We start from the raw sequence: 20,585 nt of genomic DNA on the forward strand, positions 1-20,585 counted from the left end.
TTTCACAAACCAACAAATCAACCCCTTACAAATAACATTACATCCATCATTATCTTACTTCCTCTTGTCAATTCACAAACACAACTCTAATCACTCTTAACCCAAACTTCTCTTATCATTTAGATACATCTATCACTCTTAGCAAACCGGTAACACTTCCAATCCACAATGTCCCAAACTCCACATTAAATTACACATTAAATCACTTTATCATCATCACTGTTACTCGCTATGTCCTCATTATGTAACTTCTTGCTCTATTACCGTTCACATATACTTAGCTATAATATCACAGCCTCTATAACTTCCTCCTTCTTAACAACCGAACCATCTTTCCTCGCTAACAATCACTCCATTATCTCAAACTTTCAACTTTCTCGTTACCCCTCGTTGCTCACTATAAACACACATATCACCAAATCTCTCCACCTTCAACACTTTACCAACCGTACTCCACTCACCTTCCAACTATATCCTTTTCACCTTTCCTTAAATATCATCATTCTTTACGCTCCATTGACACCAACTCTTAATCATCCTCCACATTCAATTATACCACCACCTCTTACTCCTTCAATAATTACCATACCATCCCTATAATTTAATTACTCTTATCTCAACTACACCACCAAATCTTTCTCTTTCAAATGACAATACATGTCTGTCTGTTAGGTCATCAGCCCAGAGGCTGGTTGGATCCTCAAATAGCATCACCAAAGACTATGCAGTTACAGGGAAACCACAAAAACCAATGGCAGTACCAAAATGAGGCATACTAGACAAGATGAGGAGTGAGGTAGTTTGCCATTGCTTTCCTCACTGGGCCAGACAATGCTATTGTAGCACAACTAACCCTATGAGAAACACCTTTCATGACACTCGGACACACTGGTTGTGCTCTGAATGTCATTAATCAGCACCACCCATACCCCAGCAGCTTCCATATTGTCACAGCCATGGATGAGACTGGGACTTCAGTGGAAGCTACACTTTGCTCTGGCCTGTGCCAAGAGATGGATGCAAAAGTACTGTATCCATCAAGAAATGACAGCAGGCAGTGACAATACATTTCCAGCATAAATTTACTTCCTCTTATACAACTAACATAAACACTCTACCACTTACCATAATCTCTCACATATCACCAAATCAACCCCTTATGAATAACAATCCAATTACACCAATCCAAACTCCACATTCGAGGAGTGAAAAGAAAGCGGGAGTCAGTTTTTTTAGAAGTGAACGTTGCGGTATATGAGTGGTTCAATTGTGCTCGAATAAAGAAACTGTGTGTGAAATGACCAATGTTACAAGAAAAAGCTCGAGAAATCGCAAAATAATCTGAAAGTTGAGAATTTTGTAGCTAGCAATGGTTGGTTAGATTGTTTTAGAAAACATCATAACGTTAGTTTCAAAATAGTGTGTGGAGAAGGTGGTGATGTGTCTGCGACTGAAGTAGCGGATTGGAAAGATAGGTTACTAGACATTTTGAATAGTTACGAACTGAAAGACATTTTGAATGTTGATGAAACTGATCTGTTCTTTAGGGCGATCCCGAAGAAGTCACTGACTTTGCCGAATGAAAGTTGCAAGGGTGGAAAAATGCCAAAAGAAAGAATCACCATCATGTTTTGTTGTAACACACTCGGTGAAAAGGAAAATCCTCTAATAATCGGTAAATCCTTGAGACCCAGGTGCTTTAAAAACATGGACTTAAATTGTCTTAGTGTCGAATGGCATGCGCATAAAAAGGCACGGATGACGTCAGCAATATTCGAGAATTGGCTCCTAGCTTTGGATTCCAAGATGAAGGCCAGAAACCGTAACGTGATCTTATTGCTAGATAATACTACGTGCCATCCAGAAATACGGCTTTTAAATGTAAAACTCTTATTCCTTCCACCCAATACCACTTCTCATCTTCAGCCACTGGATCAAGGAATCATTCAAGCATTCAAATTAGACTATCGTAAGAGGGTTTTACGGTCATTAGTGGCACACATGGATGAAGCAGACTCAGCTCTTGATTTGATGAAGAAGATCAATGTTGGTGATGCAGTTTTGTGGACAAAGGCAGCCTGGAATGCAGTCAGCAAAACCACAATCAGGAAATGCTTTGCAAAATGCGGCATCGTTAATTCTACAGTTGAAGAACAAGCAGAGGTAGAGGTTCGAAATGAATATGATGAACTTCAGATTTTAGCAACGACAGCTGGATTGACGTATGATATTGAAGCCAAAGAAGAGAATATTCCTTGCTGTGACGATCTCAAGGGCGACTGGCAGTCCCGACTCCAGGACGCACTTTACGGTAAACTTTCTGTGATATCAAGTTATAGAGTAATTGTGTGTTGCACATATCATACGGTCCTGTTTGTTTGCACCTGAACTCCTCATTCATTTTCTTCTTGTGATAGACAGCTTTTCATTCTTTTAAGCTAAATTTTCAGCTTTCATTTAATTCACTGCATTTCATAAATATTTCTAGCTATCCATAGCAGCCTTCATTAGTCATACAAAAGGACAATTTTGAATAAAACTTTTTATCGTTTTACAGAGCCCAAATCAGGAACAAAAAGTGACGATGACAGTGAGGTGGAAGAAGAACAAGAAGTTCTGGCAATGAAGCAGGGACTAAATATGCTTAAACAGATAAAGAATTTGTGTATCACGCTGGACCGCGAGTACGGCGAGAACACTATGGAACCATTTAACAGACTTTATTCCATTTTTGAGAATATCGCAGTTAAGAAAACGTGCTAAATTTACACAGACGAAGCTTCACGATTACTTCACGAAGCTGTAATGCTTGTAAATGATGTAAAATCACTTATAATAACTATCTATGAAATACTAACACAGAAATGACTTAGAATAATAAAAATAAAGATATGTATGCTTATATTTAAGGTGGATGTTCTTTCCTGTTCAAATGTTTGATTATTTTTACAAACTTGTTTTAGCGGACACCTCTCGAAACGGACATTTTTCCTCGGAACCGACGGTGTCCGCAGAAGGGAGGTTCGACTGTATACTTGAATCCACCATTAAGTTGCTAAAGGTATATTCACTTAAAATACCATCATTAATTTACTGATAACTCACTCATAATTGCCATACAATTGCAATTAACATAAAGACACATTCACTTAAAATATCCTACTTTTATCTTGACAATATCAAAACCTCCCTCCACTATAATTTCATCATTCTTCACCAACCAAACCCTAAAATACAGACACATACGATCTAAAACTACTCTACTATCTTTCCCTATACTATCACGATGTCTTCAGCCACTATTCCCTTATTTACTTAGTAACTTAATAGAGTTTTTACTTCTTGTGACTCTACCCTCTTCATTTTTCTTCAATCCCCACATGTCTCTTAAGCTCCTGCTTCTTCCTTTGCTCATATACAGCTCTATTCTCTGCCTGGTTTCCGCTGCTCTTTCCTCTTCACTCTGCACATCCCTTCCTTCACTGCATTCGCCTCTCCGACTTTCCTCTTCTCTGACTATGTCCATAGCTGTATCCCCAAGCCTTCCTATTTTCGCCCCGTTGACGACTGCACTTTCCTTTTCACTATGTACGATCGCACTTTCACTATGCTTATCTCCCTGCCTTTCCTCGCTTAACTTCCTGCTTCCCTTAGTTATTTCTTTATCACCATGTCCGTCTTCTCTAACACTGCTGTCCATAACTTGCCTTTCTTCCACTCTCTTCCCCACATCTTCTTCTCTCTTCACATTCTCTTCCAATTCCCGTAGTTTCGTCACTGTCCAAAACCTGGTCCAACGGCCACTGGTTACCACTAGTTGTTGACCCTTAATGTAAGCTCTTAACCCTGGAAGTCTGGCACGGACTAAATGTTTTTTTCAGGCTATTTATATTCCTCATCCCTTCTCTTCCCATGTCGCTTTTAATCCAGATTTTTGTGCTCCGTAGATTATCCGCGCCTCTTATCACTATTTCCGCCATCAGGGTGGAAAAAACTTCACTTTTATCGGCCTGTTGCTCCGTGCTTTACCTATCCTCTCTACACTGTCTATATCAACTTCACTGAAGTTAATGTCCGACTCGTTGGCTGAATGATCAGCGTACTGGCCTTCGGTTCAGAGGGTCCCGAGTTCGATTCCCGGCCGGGTCGGGGATTTTAACCTTCATTGGTTAATTCCAACGGCCCGGGGGCTGGGTGTTTGTGCTGTCCCCAACATCCCTGCAACTCACACACCACACATAACACTATCCTCCACCACAATAACACACAGTTACCTACATATGGCAGATGCCGCCCACCCTCATCGGAGGGTCTGCCTTACAAGGGCTGCACTCGGCTAGAAATAGCCACACGAAATTATATACTGAAGTTAATTTTCATCCTTTTTTGGATAAGATCCAAAACCTTGTAAATTGTCAACACTTTGTCCTCTCCTTTTTCATCCGGCACTCCATATATAAATAAGCATTTCTTCCTGTGTTCTTGGCAGCTGCTTTCTATTTCAGCCTTTAGCTTCACCACCTCCTCCTCCATGTCCCTTATTTTCTCCGTAAGTGACGCAAATTCTCTCTCACTGATTCCTACTTCGGTCCTTGTTTTGCCTGTTTTTCCCTGTATCCATTGCCTCATATTCTCAAATTCTTTCACTTCTTCCTTTATCATATTTTTAATTTGCTCAAATGGACATACTTCTTCCACAACCTCCCTAACCACCCTCGTTATTACCTCCATATCTTCCCAGCTCATGTTGCCATTGGGAGTCAGTCCGGGGTTTACTTCCACACCCCCTATGACTAGCAGTAGCATAATCACCATAGCCACCAATACCATCTCACCCTTCAATCTTGATTCTATTTTATCTCCTTCACTCCTGGCTGTTTCCTTCTTCCCTTGCCCCTGCCAACTTCTGATAACTGCCTGATATTGCTCGACACCAATCATCTTCCTCTTCACTCCTGTCTTCCTTCTTCCACGCACCGCTCGCACTCCACTCCCGCTGTACCGGCACACCCGACTCAGCACGTCTACTCCTGCTAACTGTCTAGGTAAGACTGTGATAATGTCTAGATAGAGGTGATGACAAATACTGGCAAATTACTGAAACTTACCTATGATAAAAAATACATTTACAAAAGGGTACATAAGTTGAAAGTTGGAAAAGCAGTTGAGATTGATGAGATTTCTGGGAATATATTAAAGGCTATGGGTTGGGATATAGTGCCATATCTGAAAGACTTTCATGATTATTGTTTGCATGAAGGAGCAATATCAAATGAATGGGGAGTAGCAATAGCAGCTCCACTGTACAAGGGTAAGGGTAAGGGTAATAAACACAAAGCAGACAATTACATGCCAGTCAGCTTGACACGTGCTGTTTGTAAGCTCTGGGAAAGTATTCTTTCTGATTATATTACACACGACTGGAAAATTACTAACTGGTTTGAAAGAAGGCAGTTCAGGTTTAGAAAAGGTTATTCTAGTGAACTTGAACTTATAGGATTCCAGCAAGGTACAGCAGATACTTTAGATTCAGGCTTTTGATAGGGCAGATCATGAGAGATTACTAATGGAAATGAGGGCTGCTGGACTAAACAAAAGAGTGGTTGAAAGAGTGGCTACATTTCTAGAAAATAGAACTCAAGAGAATTAGAATAGGTGAAATGTTATCTGATCCTGTAAAGATTTAGATGAGAGTCCCACAGGGCAGTTTTATTGGACCTTTATATTTATATATGTAAATGATATGAATAAAGAACTGGAATCACTAGACTGAGCAGCTCAGATGGTAGAGTGCTGGCCTTCTGAGCCAAACTTGGCAGGTGCGATCCTGGCTTAGTGTGGTGGTTTTTGAGGGTACTCAAATGACAGCTTCATGTCGGTAGAGTTACTGGTACATTAAAGAACTCCTGTAGGGCACAATTCTGGCACTGCTGTGTCTCCAAAAACTGTAAAAGTAGTTAGTGGTACTAGTACCTTAAATTATCATCCTCTTCTTCTTGGTTGACAATCTACAATGTTCCTAGTGCCTGAAATGAAGCAACAACAAATGACTTTGTATTGGGAGCACAAGACAGAAAGGAATGAGCACATCTGGCACTGAAGATATGAAGACCTAAGAAATTAAATGTCACCAGCGAGTGTCATGATTTCTTAAAAGCATGCTTTCTTTCCGCATGATAAGGGGGAAGTCTTATAATGGAGCAAGAAGAACATCAATTTTGAAAATCAAGTTTCATGAGTGCAATCAGACACTATAGTTCTAGCCTGTATATTTTCGGGTCAGAAACAAAATTTCATGGGTCGTAAGCCAGTCGACCATACCTGTTTTTTGTTTGTTTTTTTTTTTTGTATGAAGAATTTGATTTGAGGTTAATTTCAGCATTGTGGTATGGATTACAATCATTGAGACAGACTCAGGGGTATTCATATAGTTTTAGCCACTTTGCAATTCATTAAGTACATTTTGCCATGGTAATCTCCAGACTTCATGCCCAATTTTAATATGAAGCGAGCATTTGGGAGAAAACCCTCCTCCCCACCTGCATGCACAATGATAGCTCACTACGCCTCAGAAACTGGATCTAGAAGACCCCTGCATTCTGATTATCACTCGACATGTGCTTCTTAGAGTGTGATGCATGATATTATTATCAACTGCCCATTGTTTCTGTACAACGCTCCGGATTGTTTGTATTGGTCTTTCTTAGTCTTCTTTTATTGGGAGTAATAAATGCTTTTTCCTCTAGGAAACACTTCTCTCTTTACTTTAAAATACTCTTAAAGCTATCACTGAAATACTGTAGCCTAGGACACATGCTGCTGAATTGTATACGCAGGATTTTTTGTTTTCTTGTTGCAAATATTGTAGCCTATATGTTAGACACTATTTCCCTACTTTGGCTATGAAGAACTAATGCAACAGCTACACTTAGCTTCAAACACTACTACAGATTCCGCACATGAAGGTCCATCAATACCCCATTTCCTCTTTCCCCACTCCTTCTGCAACCATCGCACTGTGGCCTTGGTTTACTACGCACCTCGTTGATTGGTTTTTGCTACGTCTTCTGACCAGTGCCATCTGCCACTTCAGTTTCTCCATAGAGGTCGTGTGTTTTTATCAGCACCACATCTACAATATATTTCCCTCTAGTTGGTTTTATCACTTTCTGACTCAGCTGTCCTTCCTATATTTTAACTTATTCATTATTTGTTTGTCATGCTTTCTGTTGTTCGCTTCCCTTCCCAGTTGAAATTTGGTGAATTTAGATCACCCACTACAACACTACAATAACGTTCCTTTCTGTTTTCAATGAAAGTCCCTTAAAAGATGTAGGGCCTACCATCTAACACTATAGGCCTATCAGTTGTATTAAATAGCCTGTTTTTCTTATTATTTCAGAACTAATTTCAATCCCTATATAGGACCAACTTCGGCTAACATACATAAACTTAAAAGACTTTATATATATTCCAGGCAAGTTGGCCGTGCGGCTGTGAGCTTGCATCTGGGAGATAGTGGGTTTGAATCCCACTGTCAGCAGTCCTGAAGATGGTTTTCCATGGTTGCCCATTTTCACACCAGGCAAATGCTGGGACTGTACATTAATTAAGGCCACAGCCGCATTCTTTCAACTCCTAGGTCTTTCCTATCCCATCGTCGCCATACGAACTATCTGTGTTGGTGCGACGTAAAGACACTAGCTAAAAAATCTTATAAATAGTATACATACATATAAAAAAACATAATACTATATTTAAAATTCTTTAAAAATTTGCACTTCACTAAAATGTTCCCAAAATCACCTCCATGGAAAATGTACAGGTCTCCTTGATATTGATTGTTGGTCTAGTAGTGTTCTTAAAAACTTAAAATCCATTGAAGCTGATGTATAAATAATATATTGTGGAAAAATGTATCCTTGTTATGGAATAAATATTTAACACTTGCTCACATAAAATTATAAAGTCCTTTTGCTTATATTTGTTGGAACATGAATTGGTATTTAGACTCTGTACACACTCTTATTTAATGCTAATGTCTTATTATTAAATTAGCATAACACATGGCTATTATTTTGCAAGGAAACGTCCTTTACAGCTGTTGCTTACATTTTATAGCCTATATCAATGACTGCATAGGAATTAGGAGATCAGGCAGCGTTGAATGACTATAGTATAAATGCAAGTTCAAGAAGAAAAGTGGATGCTCTCTTTGTCCCATGTTGACCTGTTGCTAAAGGTGTTGAATGTTCATATATTATTTACACATTAGTTTCAATAGGTTTTAGGTTTTTAAGAACACTACCAGACAAACAAACATGACCCCTTAATTAGAGAGAGTGTTTCCACAACATGATGAACTATAGGTTGCAAGAAACATATTATGGACACATCAGTGATTAAAATTTCTATCAAGCTTTCAGTATTTATGATGACATTTTAGTGAAGTGTGAATTTTTAAAGAATTTTTTTGTATGTATCTGTGCTATTTATATGATTTTTATGTTTGTGTATGTTAACTGAAGATGGTCCTAAATAGGGACCAAAACTAGTCCTGAAATAAAGAAACAGGCTATTTAATACAAGCGATATAGTGTTGATTAGGTGGAACATCCTTCAAGGTTCACCGATACAGAGAGGTCTTGTGGCGATGATGGGATAGGAAAGGCCTAGGAATGCAAAGGAAGCGGCCGTGGCCTTAATTAAGGTACAGCCCCAGCATTTGCCTGGTGTGAAAATGAGAAACCATGTGAAACCATCTTCAAGGCTGCCGACAGTGGAGTTCCAATCCACTATCTCCCGATTACTGGATACTGGCCGCACTTAAGCGACTGCAGCTATCGAGCTCTGTTTTAAGGTATTAAGGGTCCTTCATGAAATAAGGAAATCATCAACACAGAACATGAAAATCATGAATTATGTTCCTTTCTGTGTCATTTCTCACATAGGCCTAGCTGATTATCTTAATAAATAATTATGCATCAGCATTAGCGCCAGCCTTGCCAGGTCTGTACACCCCAAAAAACATCAAGTTGCCTGTTATCTTATGAAATAAGTCTTACACCTAGAACTTCATGTTTCTTATCCTTAACATTTTTGTAGCTTACAAATTCTTCTTTCACCAGTATGAATACTCCCTAACCTGTCTCTACAATAAACACTCCAGTTCTGTGAGAAAATTTCTGCATCACACAATTCCTATTACAATGTTTGTCCAACCCTTGTCCCATTTTACCTATGGGGTCAGGTATGAGGCGAGATGAATCTGTCATGGCGGGTTTTTTATAACCGGATGCCCTTCCTGATGTCAACCTCATCAGAGGAGTTAATGAGATGAAATTAATGATGTGATATATGATAGTAGGGAGAGGGTGAGACCCGGTGCCAGCACATAGCCTACTCCTGTCGAATAGCACCAAGGGGTCTGCTCAAGGCTTAACGTCTCCATCCGACGGACGAATCACCATCAACAGCATCATATGCCCTCACTCCATATGAGCACTGCGCAGAGGTTTGAAATTTAATCCAGGCTTTTGGCACGCAATCTACTGATAAGAAATTGTATACCACCACCTCCTCTACCCTGCCGGCCAATATTCTAATGGTGAAATTTTTTTCGACCAATGGGACTCGAACTGGCTAACCTCAGTATCAGACCGTTTAGACTTCAGAGCCTTAACGATCATGGCCACCAGGCGGGCTCAATTCCTATTACAATATCTGGTAAATGTATATACAGTCGAACCTGCCCTAACGGACACCCGTATTCAGCGGACACCTCACTATATGGACAATTTTCCTCGGAACTGATTTTATTTTATATAAGACAAGTGTTAAATTGGCCTCATTTAAGCGGACACCTCGAACTCCGGACAGTGGACACCGCCATTTGTCCCATCCACTTGACTTGAGCGTACACTTTGCACGTTGCAGGACAATTGATTACGCCGGACCACATGTCATCTCTTTTTTTAACCATTCTTCAGACGTATTCACTGGCATCTTGCAAGGGAGGGTGTGATCAGTCATTGAGAGGAAGTTGGATGAAAACCAGTGTGGTTTCAGACCACAGAGAGGCTGTCAGGATCAGATTTTCAGTATGCGCCAGGTAATTGAAAAATGTTACGAGAGGAATAGGCAGCTGTGTTTATGTTTCGTAGATCTAGGGAAAGCACATGACAGGGTACCGAGGGAAAAGATGTTCGCTATACTGGGCGACTATGGAATTAAAGGTAGATTATTAAAATCAATCAAAGGCATCTATGTTGACAATTGGACTTCAGTGAGAATTGATGGTAAAATGAGTTCTTGGTTCAGGGTACTTACAGGGGGTTAGACAAGGCTGCAATCTTTCACCTTTGCTGCTCGTAGTTTACATGGATCATCTGCTGAAAGATATAAAATGGCAAGGCGGGATTCAGTTAGGTGGAAATGCAGTAAGCAGTCTGGCCTATGCTGACGACTTGGTCATAATGGCAGAATGTGCCGAAAACCTGCAGTCTAATATCTTGGAACTTGAAAATAGGTGCAATGAGTATGGTATGAAAATTAGCCTCTCGAAGACTAAATTTATGTCAATAGGTAAGAAATTCAACAGAATTGAATGTCAGATTGGTGATACAAAGCTAGAACAGGTCGATAATTTCAGGTATTTAGGTTGTGTGTTCTCCTAGGATGGTAATATAGTAAGTGAGATTGAATCAAGGTGTCGTAAAGCTAATGCAGTGAGCTCGCAGTTGCGATCAATAGCATTCTGTAAGAAGGAAGTCAGCTCCAAGATCTTTACATCGGTCTGTTTTCAGACCAACTTTGCTTTACGGGAGCAAAAGCTGGGTGAACTCAGGATATCTTATTCATAAGTTAGAAGTAACAAACATGAAAGTAGCAAGAATGATTGCTGGTACAAACAGGTGGGAACAATGGCAGGAGGGTACTCGGAATGAGGAGATAAAGGCTAATTTAGGAATGAACTCGATGGATGAAGCTGTACGCAAAAACCGGCTTCGGTGTTGGGGGTCATGTGAGGCGAATGGAGGAGGATAGGTTACCTAGGAGAATAATGGACTCTGTTATGGAGGGTAAGAGAAGTAGAGGTAGACCAAGACGATTGTTAGACTCGGTTTCTAACGATTTAAAGATAAGAGGTATAGAACTAAATGAGGCCACAACATTAGTGGCAAATCGAGGATTGTGGCAACGTTTAGTAAATTCACAGAGGCTTGCAGACTGAACGCTGAAAGGCATAACAGTCTATAATGATAATGTATGTATGTATGTATGTATGTATGTTCAGACGTAAGAAAATACCTTTTCAATGTTTGTACTATTTCGAGTGCAAGGGGAGAGAATGTACATCGGAATGCAGTTCTACCTAGTGGTGTATAGGAATATTCCGAGAATTCTAATTGCCCAGAAACGCTGCCAGAGTCTGTTGACTCAGAAGTTACCTGGGGATTTTCTTCCCCTCTTCCATCATTCTATTCATAACTTGGATTGTCGCTGATAAGGTCGAGTTCAGGTAGTCAACTTGAGAAGGAAAAGACAGTACAGGTGCTAATTAGTGAGGCCGAAATACCATAGCATTTCAGTTGTCTGTTAAAAATGAGTAACAAGAGGACGATCATTTTTAGATCTCGAGGCAAGAAGAAATGTGATTGTAGAAAGTAGAAAGCTTGCCGAAAAATACAATTGCGGAAAAACAAAAATTAACACTATTGTGAAGAATAGAACTGAAATTTTAAAGAAGTGGGAGGAAAATAAAAATCGAGGAGTGAAAAGAACCCGGGAGTCAGTTTTTCAGAAGTGAACATTGTGGTATATGAGTTCTTCAAGTGTGCTTGAGTAAAGAAACTGTGTGTGAGTGGAACAATGTTACAAGAAAAAGCTCGAGAAATTGCAAATAATCTTAAAGTTGAGATTTTTGTAGCTAGCAATGGTTGGTTAGATTGTTTTAAAAAATGTCATAATGTTAGTTTAAAAACAGTCTGTGGAGAAGGTGGTGATGTGTCTGTGACTAATGTAGCAGATTGGAAAGATAAGTTACCGAACATTTTGAATAGTTAGGAATGAAAGTTGCAAGAGTGGGAAAATGTCAAAAGAAAGAATCACCATCATGTTTTGTTGTAACACACTCAGTGAAAAGGAAAATCCCCTAAATCCTTGGTAAATCATTGAGACCCAGGTGCTTTATAAACATGGACTTAAATTGTCTTGGTGTCGAATGACATGCGAATAAAAAGGCATGGATGTCGTCAGCAATATTCGAGAATTAGCTCCTAGCTTTTGATTCCAGGATGAAGGCCAGAAACTCTAATGTGATCTTATTACTAGATAATGCTACGTGTCATCCAGAAATACGGATTTCAAATGTAAAACTCTTGTTCCTTTTACCCAATACCATTTCTCATCTTCAGCCATTGGATCAAGGAATCATTCAAGCATTCAAATTAGACTATCGTAAGAGGGTTTTATGGTCATTAGTGGCACACATGAATGAAGCAGACTCAGCTTTTGATTTGATGAAGAATATCAATGTTGGCGATGCAGTTTCGTGGACAAAAGCAGCCTGAAATACAGTCAGTGAAACCACAATCAGGAGATCCTTTGCAAAATGCGGCATCGCCAATTCTACAGTTGAAGAACAAGCAGAGGTAGAGGTTTGAAATGAATATGATGAACTTCAGACTTTAGCAATGTCAGCTGGATTTACGTGTGATACTGAAACAGAAGAAGAGAATATTTCTTGCTGTGACGATCTTGAGGACGACTAGCAGTCCCGACTACAGGATGCACTTTACGGTACGCTTTCTGTGTTATCAAGTTATACAGTAATTGTGTATTGCACATATCGTAACGTCCATGTTTGTTTGCACCTCAACTCCTCATTCATTTTCTTCTTGTGATAGACAGCTTTTCATTCTTTTAAGCTAAATTTTCAGCTTTAATTTAATTCACTTCATTCTGTAAATATTACTAGCTATCCATAGCAGCCTTCATTAGTCGTATAAAAGGACCATTTTGAATAAAACTTGTTATGGTTTTACAGAGCCCGAATGAGGGACGAAAAGTGACAACGGTGAGGCGGAGGAAGAAAAAGAAGTTCTGTCAAAGAAGCAGGGACTAATTATGCTTAAATAAATAAAGAATTTGTGTGTCAGCTGGACCGCGAGTACGGCGAGAACACTATGGAACCATTTAACAGACTTTATTTCATTTTTGAGAATATCGCAGTTAAGAAAACATGTGCTAAATTTACACAGGCGAAGCTTCAAGATTACTTCACAAAGCTGTAATGTTTATAAATGATGTAAAATCACTTATAATAACTCTCTATGAAATACTAACACAGAAATGACTTAGAATAATAAAAATAAAGATATGTATGCTTATATTTAAGGTGGATGTTCTTTGCTGTTCAAATGTCTGATTATTTTTACAAACTTGTTTTAGCGGACACCTCTCGTAACGGACATTTTTCCTCGGAACCGACGGTGTCCGCAGAAGGGAGGTTCGACTGTATATTAAATTTATTTATTTATTTCTTTACAATACTTCACACACATGTATGTATATGAATGAAATGAGTAAAGAACTGAAATCACAAATAAAGCTTTTTACAGATAATGATATACTATACAGTACATAGTAGCAAATGAGTTGCAGAACTGTGAGGTCGCAAAAAGATCTTGACGTTGTTGTGAGATGGACAGCAGGCAATGGTGTGATGGTAAATGGGATGAAAACTCAGGTTGTAAGTTTCACCAAGAGGAGAAGTCCTGTCAGTTTTAATTACTGCATTGATGAGTGGAAGTACCTAATGGAAATCATTGTTAGAACCTATGTGTTAATATAAGAAACGATCTTCAACGGCAAGACCACATTAACCAGGTTGTAAAAAAAAAGGTTACAGATCTCTTCAGGTGGTTATTACAGTATTTAGGGGTTGTAGTAAGGATGTAAAAGAGAAGCCTTATAAGTCTCTGGTAACACCCCAATTACAGTATGGTTCCTGTGTATCGGACCCACGCCAGGTTTAGTTGATATGAGAACAGGAAAAGGTCCACAGAAAAGCAGCATGATTTCTTTTGGATGATTTCCAACAAAAGAGTAACTTATTGTTGCAAAAATGTTCCAAACTTTGGACTGGAATGACCTGGAAGTAAGAAGTAGAGTTGCTCAATAAAGCAGGATGTCCCAAGCTGTCAATAGAGAAATAATGTGGAATGAAGTTAGTGGACAAATAAGGCTGAGTAGAGACAGGAATGAAATTGAAGTTGGAATTCAAGGGAACAAATTGGGGCAAAGTTTTTTTTTTGCTTTACGTTGAACTGACACAGATAGGTCTTATGGCGACGATGGGACAGGAAAGGGCTAGGAGTGGGAAGGAAGTGGTTGTGGCCTTAATTAAGGTACAGCCCCAGCATTCACCTGGTGTGAAAGTGGGAAACCACGGAAAACCATCTTCAGGGCTGCCGACAGTGGGGTTCGAACCTACTATCTCCCGAATACTGGATAATGGCCGCACTTAAGCGACTGCAGCTATCGAGCTCGGTGGGGCAAAGATTAAGACTATAGGAAGAGGAATTATGGAATGGAAAAATTTATCAATGAAAATTTCCAAGTTCTCTGAAGTCATTTAAGAAAAGACTAGATAAGCAACTCATAGGGAATCTGCCACCTGGGCGATAGTCCTAAATGCAGATCAATGATCTATGATCAGTGGTTGGTTGTTTCCAACGCCGGCAGAAATAATACCTTCTGATGTGCGAAAACCTATTGCACTCCTTACAGTATTACAACATATGGATGAACCAACAGACCATATTGGAGGACAATGAAATAAGATATAGATATTTAACTGTGATGTATGTATGTATGTATGTGTGTCCAACCCTTGTCCCGCTTCTCTACAGCATTGGAAATGAAGTGAGATGAATCCTTGTAGCGAGTTTTTACGACCGGATACCCTTCCTGACGTCAACCTCCTCAGAGGAGTTAATGCAGGCCTTTCCAACTCGAGCACTTAGTGCCGAGGCGCACCAGCGCTGCACTCAGCAGCACCGTTCCCCTCCTTCCCCACCTACCCCATGCAGTGGTCGGTGCATGTGTACGTAAGAGACAGTACATTCGTTCTCATTCTCTCTCTGTGTGTGTTATTCTCAGTGGAATCTATTCGATAGAACAGATAGTGGAGCAGTTGGTATCACCTTCGTTAAAAATGTCGTTTAATCCTTCGTTGCTGGATTCATATTTTGTTCTCAATACCGAAGGGAAAGCTCAATGCTTAATTTGTCATGTCATTTTAAGTGTAAAGTCTTCAATCGTTCGACAACACTACCACAATAAACATGATGACATTGTTGGCGCAGAAAGAACCGAACAAATTGCTAAGTTAAAATCGGAATTGCCAAGTTCTTCAGAGATACGTAATAACTTAGTCATTAGGAATTTTTTTACATGGAATTTAGGAGATTTGTTTTTATTTTTTGTTTTGTATTATTAAGAACTGTTTAGAATTAGACTTAGATGTACTGCTAAGAAAAAATACCGGTGGAGTTGGCGGCGCGGTTAGGGGCGCTCAGCTGTGAGCTTGCATCCGGGAGACAGTGGGTTCGAACCCCTCTGTCGGCAGCGCTGAAAATGGTTTTCCATGGTTTCCCATTTTCAAACCAAGAAAATGTTCCTTAATTAAGCCCACAGCCACTTCCTTCCCATTCATAGCCTTTTCCTACCCCATCATCGCCATGAGACCTATTGCAAAAAAGAAACCACAAAGATAACTATTTTAAATTTTATCTCCCTGTCCCACAGATACTTGAACCCAATACTTTAGAAGGCGCAGTTTGAGCACGTTATGAGCTATTGTTGCTCTGAAAATTGAAAAAAAAAAAAAGCCAGATGTTTTCAATTCTGATTTTAATAAATGGAGAACTAGTACTTCTCTGCCTGATGCGGACTGATAGAGGTTGTACTTAGAGTTTCTACTGCCAAATTGATTGTACCCATTATTGGTAAATTAGTTGCCGCAAAACGATGTCAGCAATCGACTTAAACGCTAAATGTACATTAAGGCAAACGCAAAGTATGTACAGAATAAATTGTGTGTTTATGTGTTCACAGAACTCTCATAAATAATATTTTTAAGCTGCGCGCTGACTTGACAACCTATGGTTCTGCCTCTGTCACTTCCCCTCCTTCCCCCACCACCTCAACGGTGCTTTAGCACAGCACCGGGGCTGCTGCTGGGGCCGGCCAGGGCCGTGGAAGCACCTCAGTTGGAATCGCTTGAGTTAGTGAGAAGAAATTAATGATGTGATAGACCTATATAATAACAGGAAGGGAGAGGGTGAAACCCGGTGCCACCACATAGCCTACTCCTTTCGAATATCACGATGGGATCTGCTCAAGGCTTAAAGTCTCTGTCCGACAGACTAATTACTACCAACAGAGGCACATGCCCTCAACCCATATGAACACCGCAGAGAGGTTTGGAATTGAATCCAGACTTCACACAATATAGTGATTAGGCCTATGAATTTTACACACCGGGCGAGTTGGCCGTGCGCGTAGAGGCGCGCGGCTGTGAGCTTGCATCCGGGAGATAGTAGGTTCGAATCCCACTATCGGCAGCCCTGAAGATGGTTTTCCGTGGTTTCCCATTTTCACACCAGGCAAATGCTGGGGCTGTACCGTAATTAAGGCCACGGCCGCTTCCTTCCAACTCCTAGGTCTTTCCTATCCCATCGTCGCCACAAGACCTATCTGTGTCGGTGCGACGTAAAGCCCCTAGCAAAAAAAAATTTTACATCACCACCTCTCCTACCCTGCTGGCCAACATTCTGATGGTGAAAATTTTTCTAACCAATGGGACTTGAACCGGCTAACCATGGTGTCAGACAATATGGTCTTGATACCTTTACGATCATGACCACCAGGTGTGGCTAGACATTCAACTGTGATATGCTTCTAAAATTAGTTCTTAACAAAGTTTACGCCTAGGCCTATATGTTCTAGGTCAATGTTATATTAAAGGATCATTAGCATACATTACATAATAAATCAATCTTCTGTTGTATCATATCAAATCACCCAATTTATTTACAAATATCTGCACATCAGGACTTCTCGGGACGCCATAATCACCACTGTAGGAGATTTTTTCATTTTTTTTTGCTAGGGGCTTTACGTCGCACCGACACAGATAGGTCTTATGGCGACGATGGGATAGGAAAGGCCTAGGAGTTGGAAGGAAGCGGCCGTAGCCTTAATTAAGGTACAGCCCCAGCATTTGCCTGGTGTGAAAATGGGAAACCACGGAAAACCATCCTCAGGGCTGCCGATAGTGGGATTCGAACCTACTATCTCCCGGATACAAGCTCAAAGCCGCGCACCTCTACGCGCACGGCCAACTCGCCCGGTCACTATAGGAGATTGAGCAGCCTTCACTGCAATTTCAGGATATGATTTTGGATGAGGAAACTCTTATTTGAGGGAGAGAGGGGCAGGGGATGAGATGACAGCACTGTTTACGGGCCAAGGGCGCCCATGCCTGTGGGCAAGGTGGGGCCGCAGCGTCCCACTCTAGCTCTCAGGGAAAGGCAAAAATCTAATGTAGTCAGGTGTTTTTCTTTCAAGAAAATGATTTAAATGTCCGTATTACGTAGAAGTTGTAGTACCGTCCCCCAGCAACAGGCAGGGGATAGCATGGGTGTTATTCTACTGCGGAATACAAGTCTCCATCTTCCAAAATTTTTAAAATACTACATACCCCAGGTCTAGGCCCCACTGCTACAAACTGTCATATGGGTGCCCATGGTACGGGCATCAGTATTCCTCATCTTAGTATTGTATGCTTAGTATTGTAGCATTGTATTCTCTTTATCTGCATCACACATCAATCTTTACCAAACGATATAGAAGTCTAAAGGGCTCTACCCGATTAATCTGACACTGTTAGTGTGGATCCAACCAACCTTCAGGTTCATGATACAAATTTAAATCCCGCGGCAGTTGCGGAGGAATTTCCAGCTTAAAGCTTGTGTGCTCCAACTAACCCAAACTGCTAAGCAAGATTAATTTAATTCCCACAACTCTACCAATACTCACCTGGCGAAGTATTCCGGCAGAAGGCCACGACACAGCTGTGGTTGAAGATGAAGGAATAGACACAACCGGACTTTCGGTCTCTACCTCTGGAGAATGGTTCACTTTGGGCGTTACTACTGAATTAGATAATGTTTTACTACGGTCTTCTTGGTCTGCATTAAGTACAATAGGTGAATTAGTATTAATTGCTTTGGGACCAACTGAACTTTTGTATTTCCTATCTGTACCATTAGATCTGAATTTCTTCATGGTTAGCGGTTCTTCTTTTTTTACTTTCATTTCGCGCAACATGCATATAGGCTAGTTTTGTGTCACCTACACAGTTATAAACAGTCAACAACATCAACAGCAAAATTATTTCAACCGTGTTATGAATCGAGCATCTTTTAAGCATTTTTACGTTGAGGACATCAAATGGTTAGCATGGAATTTTTGGCAATAACTGAAAACTGACATTACGAAAATACTGCCATGATGAGTTTTTCTAGCCAGTGGCAGTGAAATTGAGGTTAGGGGTCCATACATGTAGAACGGAAATATTTTTGGAAGGGCGTAAAATTCTTTCCATTTGTGACTTACAACCTTTGCCCTGCATTCCATAAGTGCTACTCTCCCGCCTATTTAAGCGAGAAGTGATCTCCGTCAATAAATACCCTGCGATGAGGCTAGATAAAACACTTGTAAACTACGCTTCGTATACCGGTAATATTTGAATTCACCTATGTGCCGACTGTCACGTTTCTTTCACAGTTATAAATTATTTACATAGTCCTGAAAAGTAAATACAAGCACGTGAAGCACTGAAGAAACAATAACCGCAAGAAATCAATGCATAACCGCCATGTTTAAAAGGACGTTCTTCAACCATGACCTTGATACACGAGGAGAATATTTCCGATTGGCTAAATTTCCCAGGAATTTGTTGGGTTGAGATTCAGCGCGAAAAAAATGTTTCAAATGACGGGTATAATACGTCTGACTTCCCTGGTCTCTGCCTAATTCCTGCCGCCAACCTTACGTGAAGGGAAGTATTCACTATTGTGTGTTAACTGTGGTGGTTGGTAATGTCAACTGCCATGTGTTGTTTGTAGATTGAATGAAGACGATCACAAACACCCTGCCCTTGGGCTAGAGGAATTAACCAAATGAGGCTAAAATCCACGGCCCAATCGGGAATCAAACCCGAGACCCTCTGAACCAAAGGCCAGATCGCTGAACAATCTGTGAATTGTAAAATACTACAGTCAAACCAGGGGCATTGCCAAGTTGAGGATGAGGGGATACAAAATCCCCAATTGAATTTTTTAAAAAGAAAATAAACAGAAACTGACAATAAGCAAGTAAAAGTCTACTCAATGGGTTGGCTGTTAGACATTCAATTGTAAAACCAACAGATCTCTTTAAAATATTTTCTAAAGCCATGAAAGTTGGATTTTAGATTGTAATCTGAACATACCATTTGCTGTAAAACTGTTGACCCTGGTCATATTGTCCACGTTCGGTATTTTAATGTAAGATTTTATAGTGTACCAGTACTGCAATCTGAATATTAACATACCACAATTCACTTGTGTCAATGTTCTTATAATGACACTCATGCATGCACGCACCACACAAGCACAAGCACCTTCATTATGTTCTATCATCATTTTGTAACTATAACCCCCCCAATCGGTCAAACTTGGCTACGCTACTGAGTCAACCAACATAACATCTGAACCACAAACATATGAGCAGGGTGTGAAATCGTAAAACAATGGTGGGAAGAAGGGTTCTGATTTTTACATACCTTTCTTTCTTTTTTTTTTTTTTTTTTTTTTTTTTTTTTTTTTTTTTTTTTTTTTTTTTTTTGGAAAATTACAGCTATTTTTAAATATTTCAAGTCAAAGAACTTATAAAATAAAACTAAGCTTACCTCGAAGAAACTCGTATTTCTCCTCACTGTTTTCCTTCAATGAGCAGAATTTGTCTGCCAAGTGATGTTCACAAGTGACCTAGTTATCTGCTGTAGTAACAGCATCTCATAATCTCAAAGGTAGACTATTAGTTTAATTGCCATCAGGGACTGTAAAGTGTTCACCAACAAGTCATTTCTTTTGGCTGTTTTGATGTTATGAGCAACACTGAAACCACATTAGCAAGTGACAGTTGACATTGGCACTGAACACAATTTTTCATAGTAATGCTTTCAGAACAATCAAATCATTTATAACGGCCTTAACATCATTCTAATATTTGTATAACATGTATTGTTGTTATTTTCTTAGAAATACATCTCATAAAATACATTATTTTCAGTAATATTTGTTTTGTTTGTTATTCATATCATTTTGTAAAGAAAAGATACACCCCTCCAGAAAATTTTAGTTGCATGGAGGCTTTTTTTTTTTTAATAAAATCGTTGGTTGGGGAGAACTTTACCATCCCACACCATAATTTTTCACCCTGCAAACGAGATTTGGTAAGCGGCTGAACTA

At 39.9% G+C, this 20,585-nt stretch overlaps 1 protein-coding gene across 1 annotated transcript in view; it reads right to left on the bottom strand.

The window, feature by feature from the left end:
- LOC136875969 (uncharacterized) overlaps positions 1 to 20,585 on the bottom strand; it is a 174,031-nt gene that overhangs the window by 149,536 nt on the left and 3,910 nt on the right. Inside the window, exon 2 of the mRNA XM_068228283.1 lies at positions 18,109 to 18,260. Within this exon, the coding sequence (XP_068084384.1) occupies positions 18,109 to 18,260 (152 nt within the window). The remainder of the gene's footprint in view (positions 1 to 18,108; positions 18,261 to 20,585) is intronic.

This window comes from Anabrus simplex, chromosome 6 (genome assembly GCF_040414725.1).
Source record: "Anabrus simplex isolate iqAnaSimp1 chromosome 6, ASM4041472v1, whole genome shotgun sequence".
NCBI classification, from domain to species: Eukaryota; Metazoa; Arthropoda; class Insecta; order Orthoptera; family Tettigoniidae; genus Anabrus; species Anabrus simplex.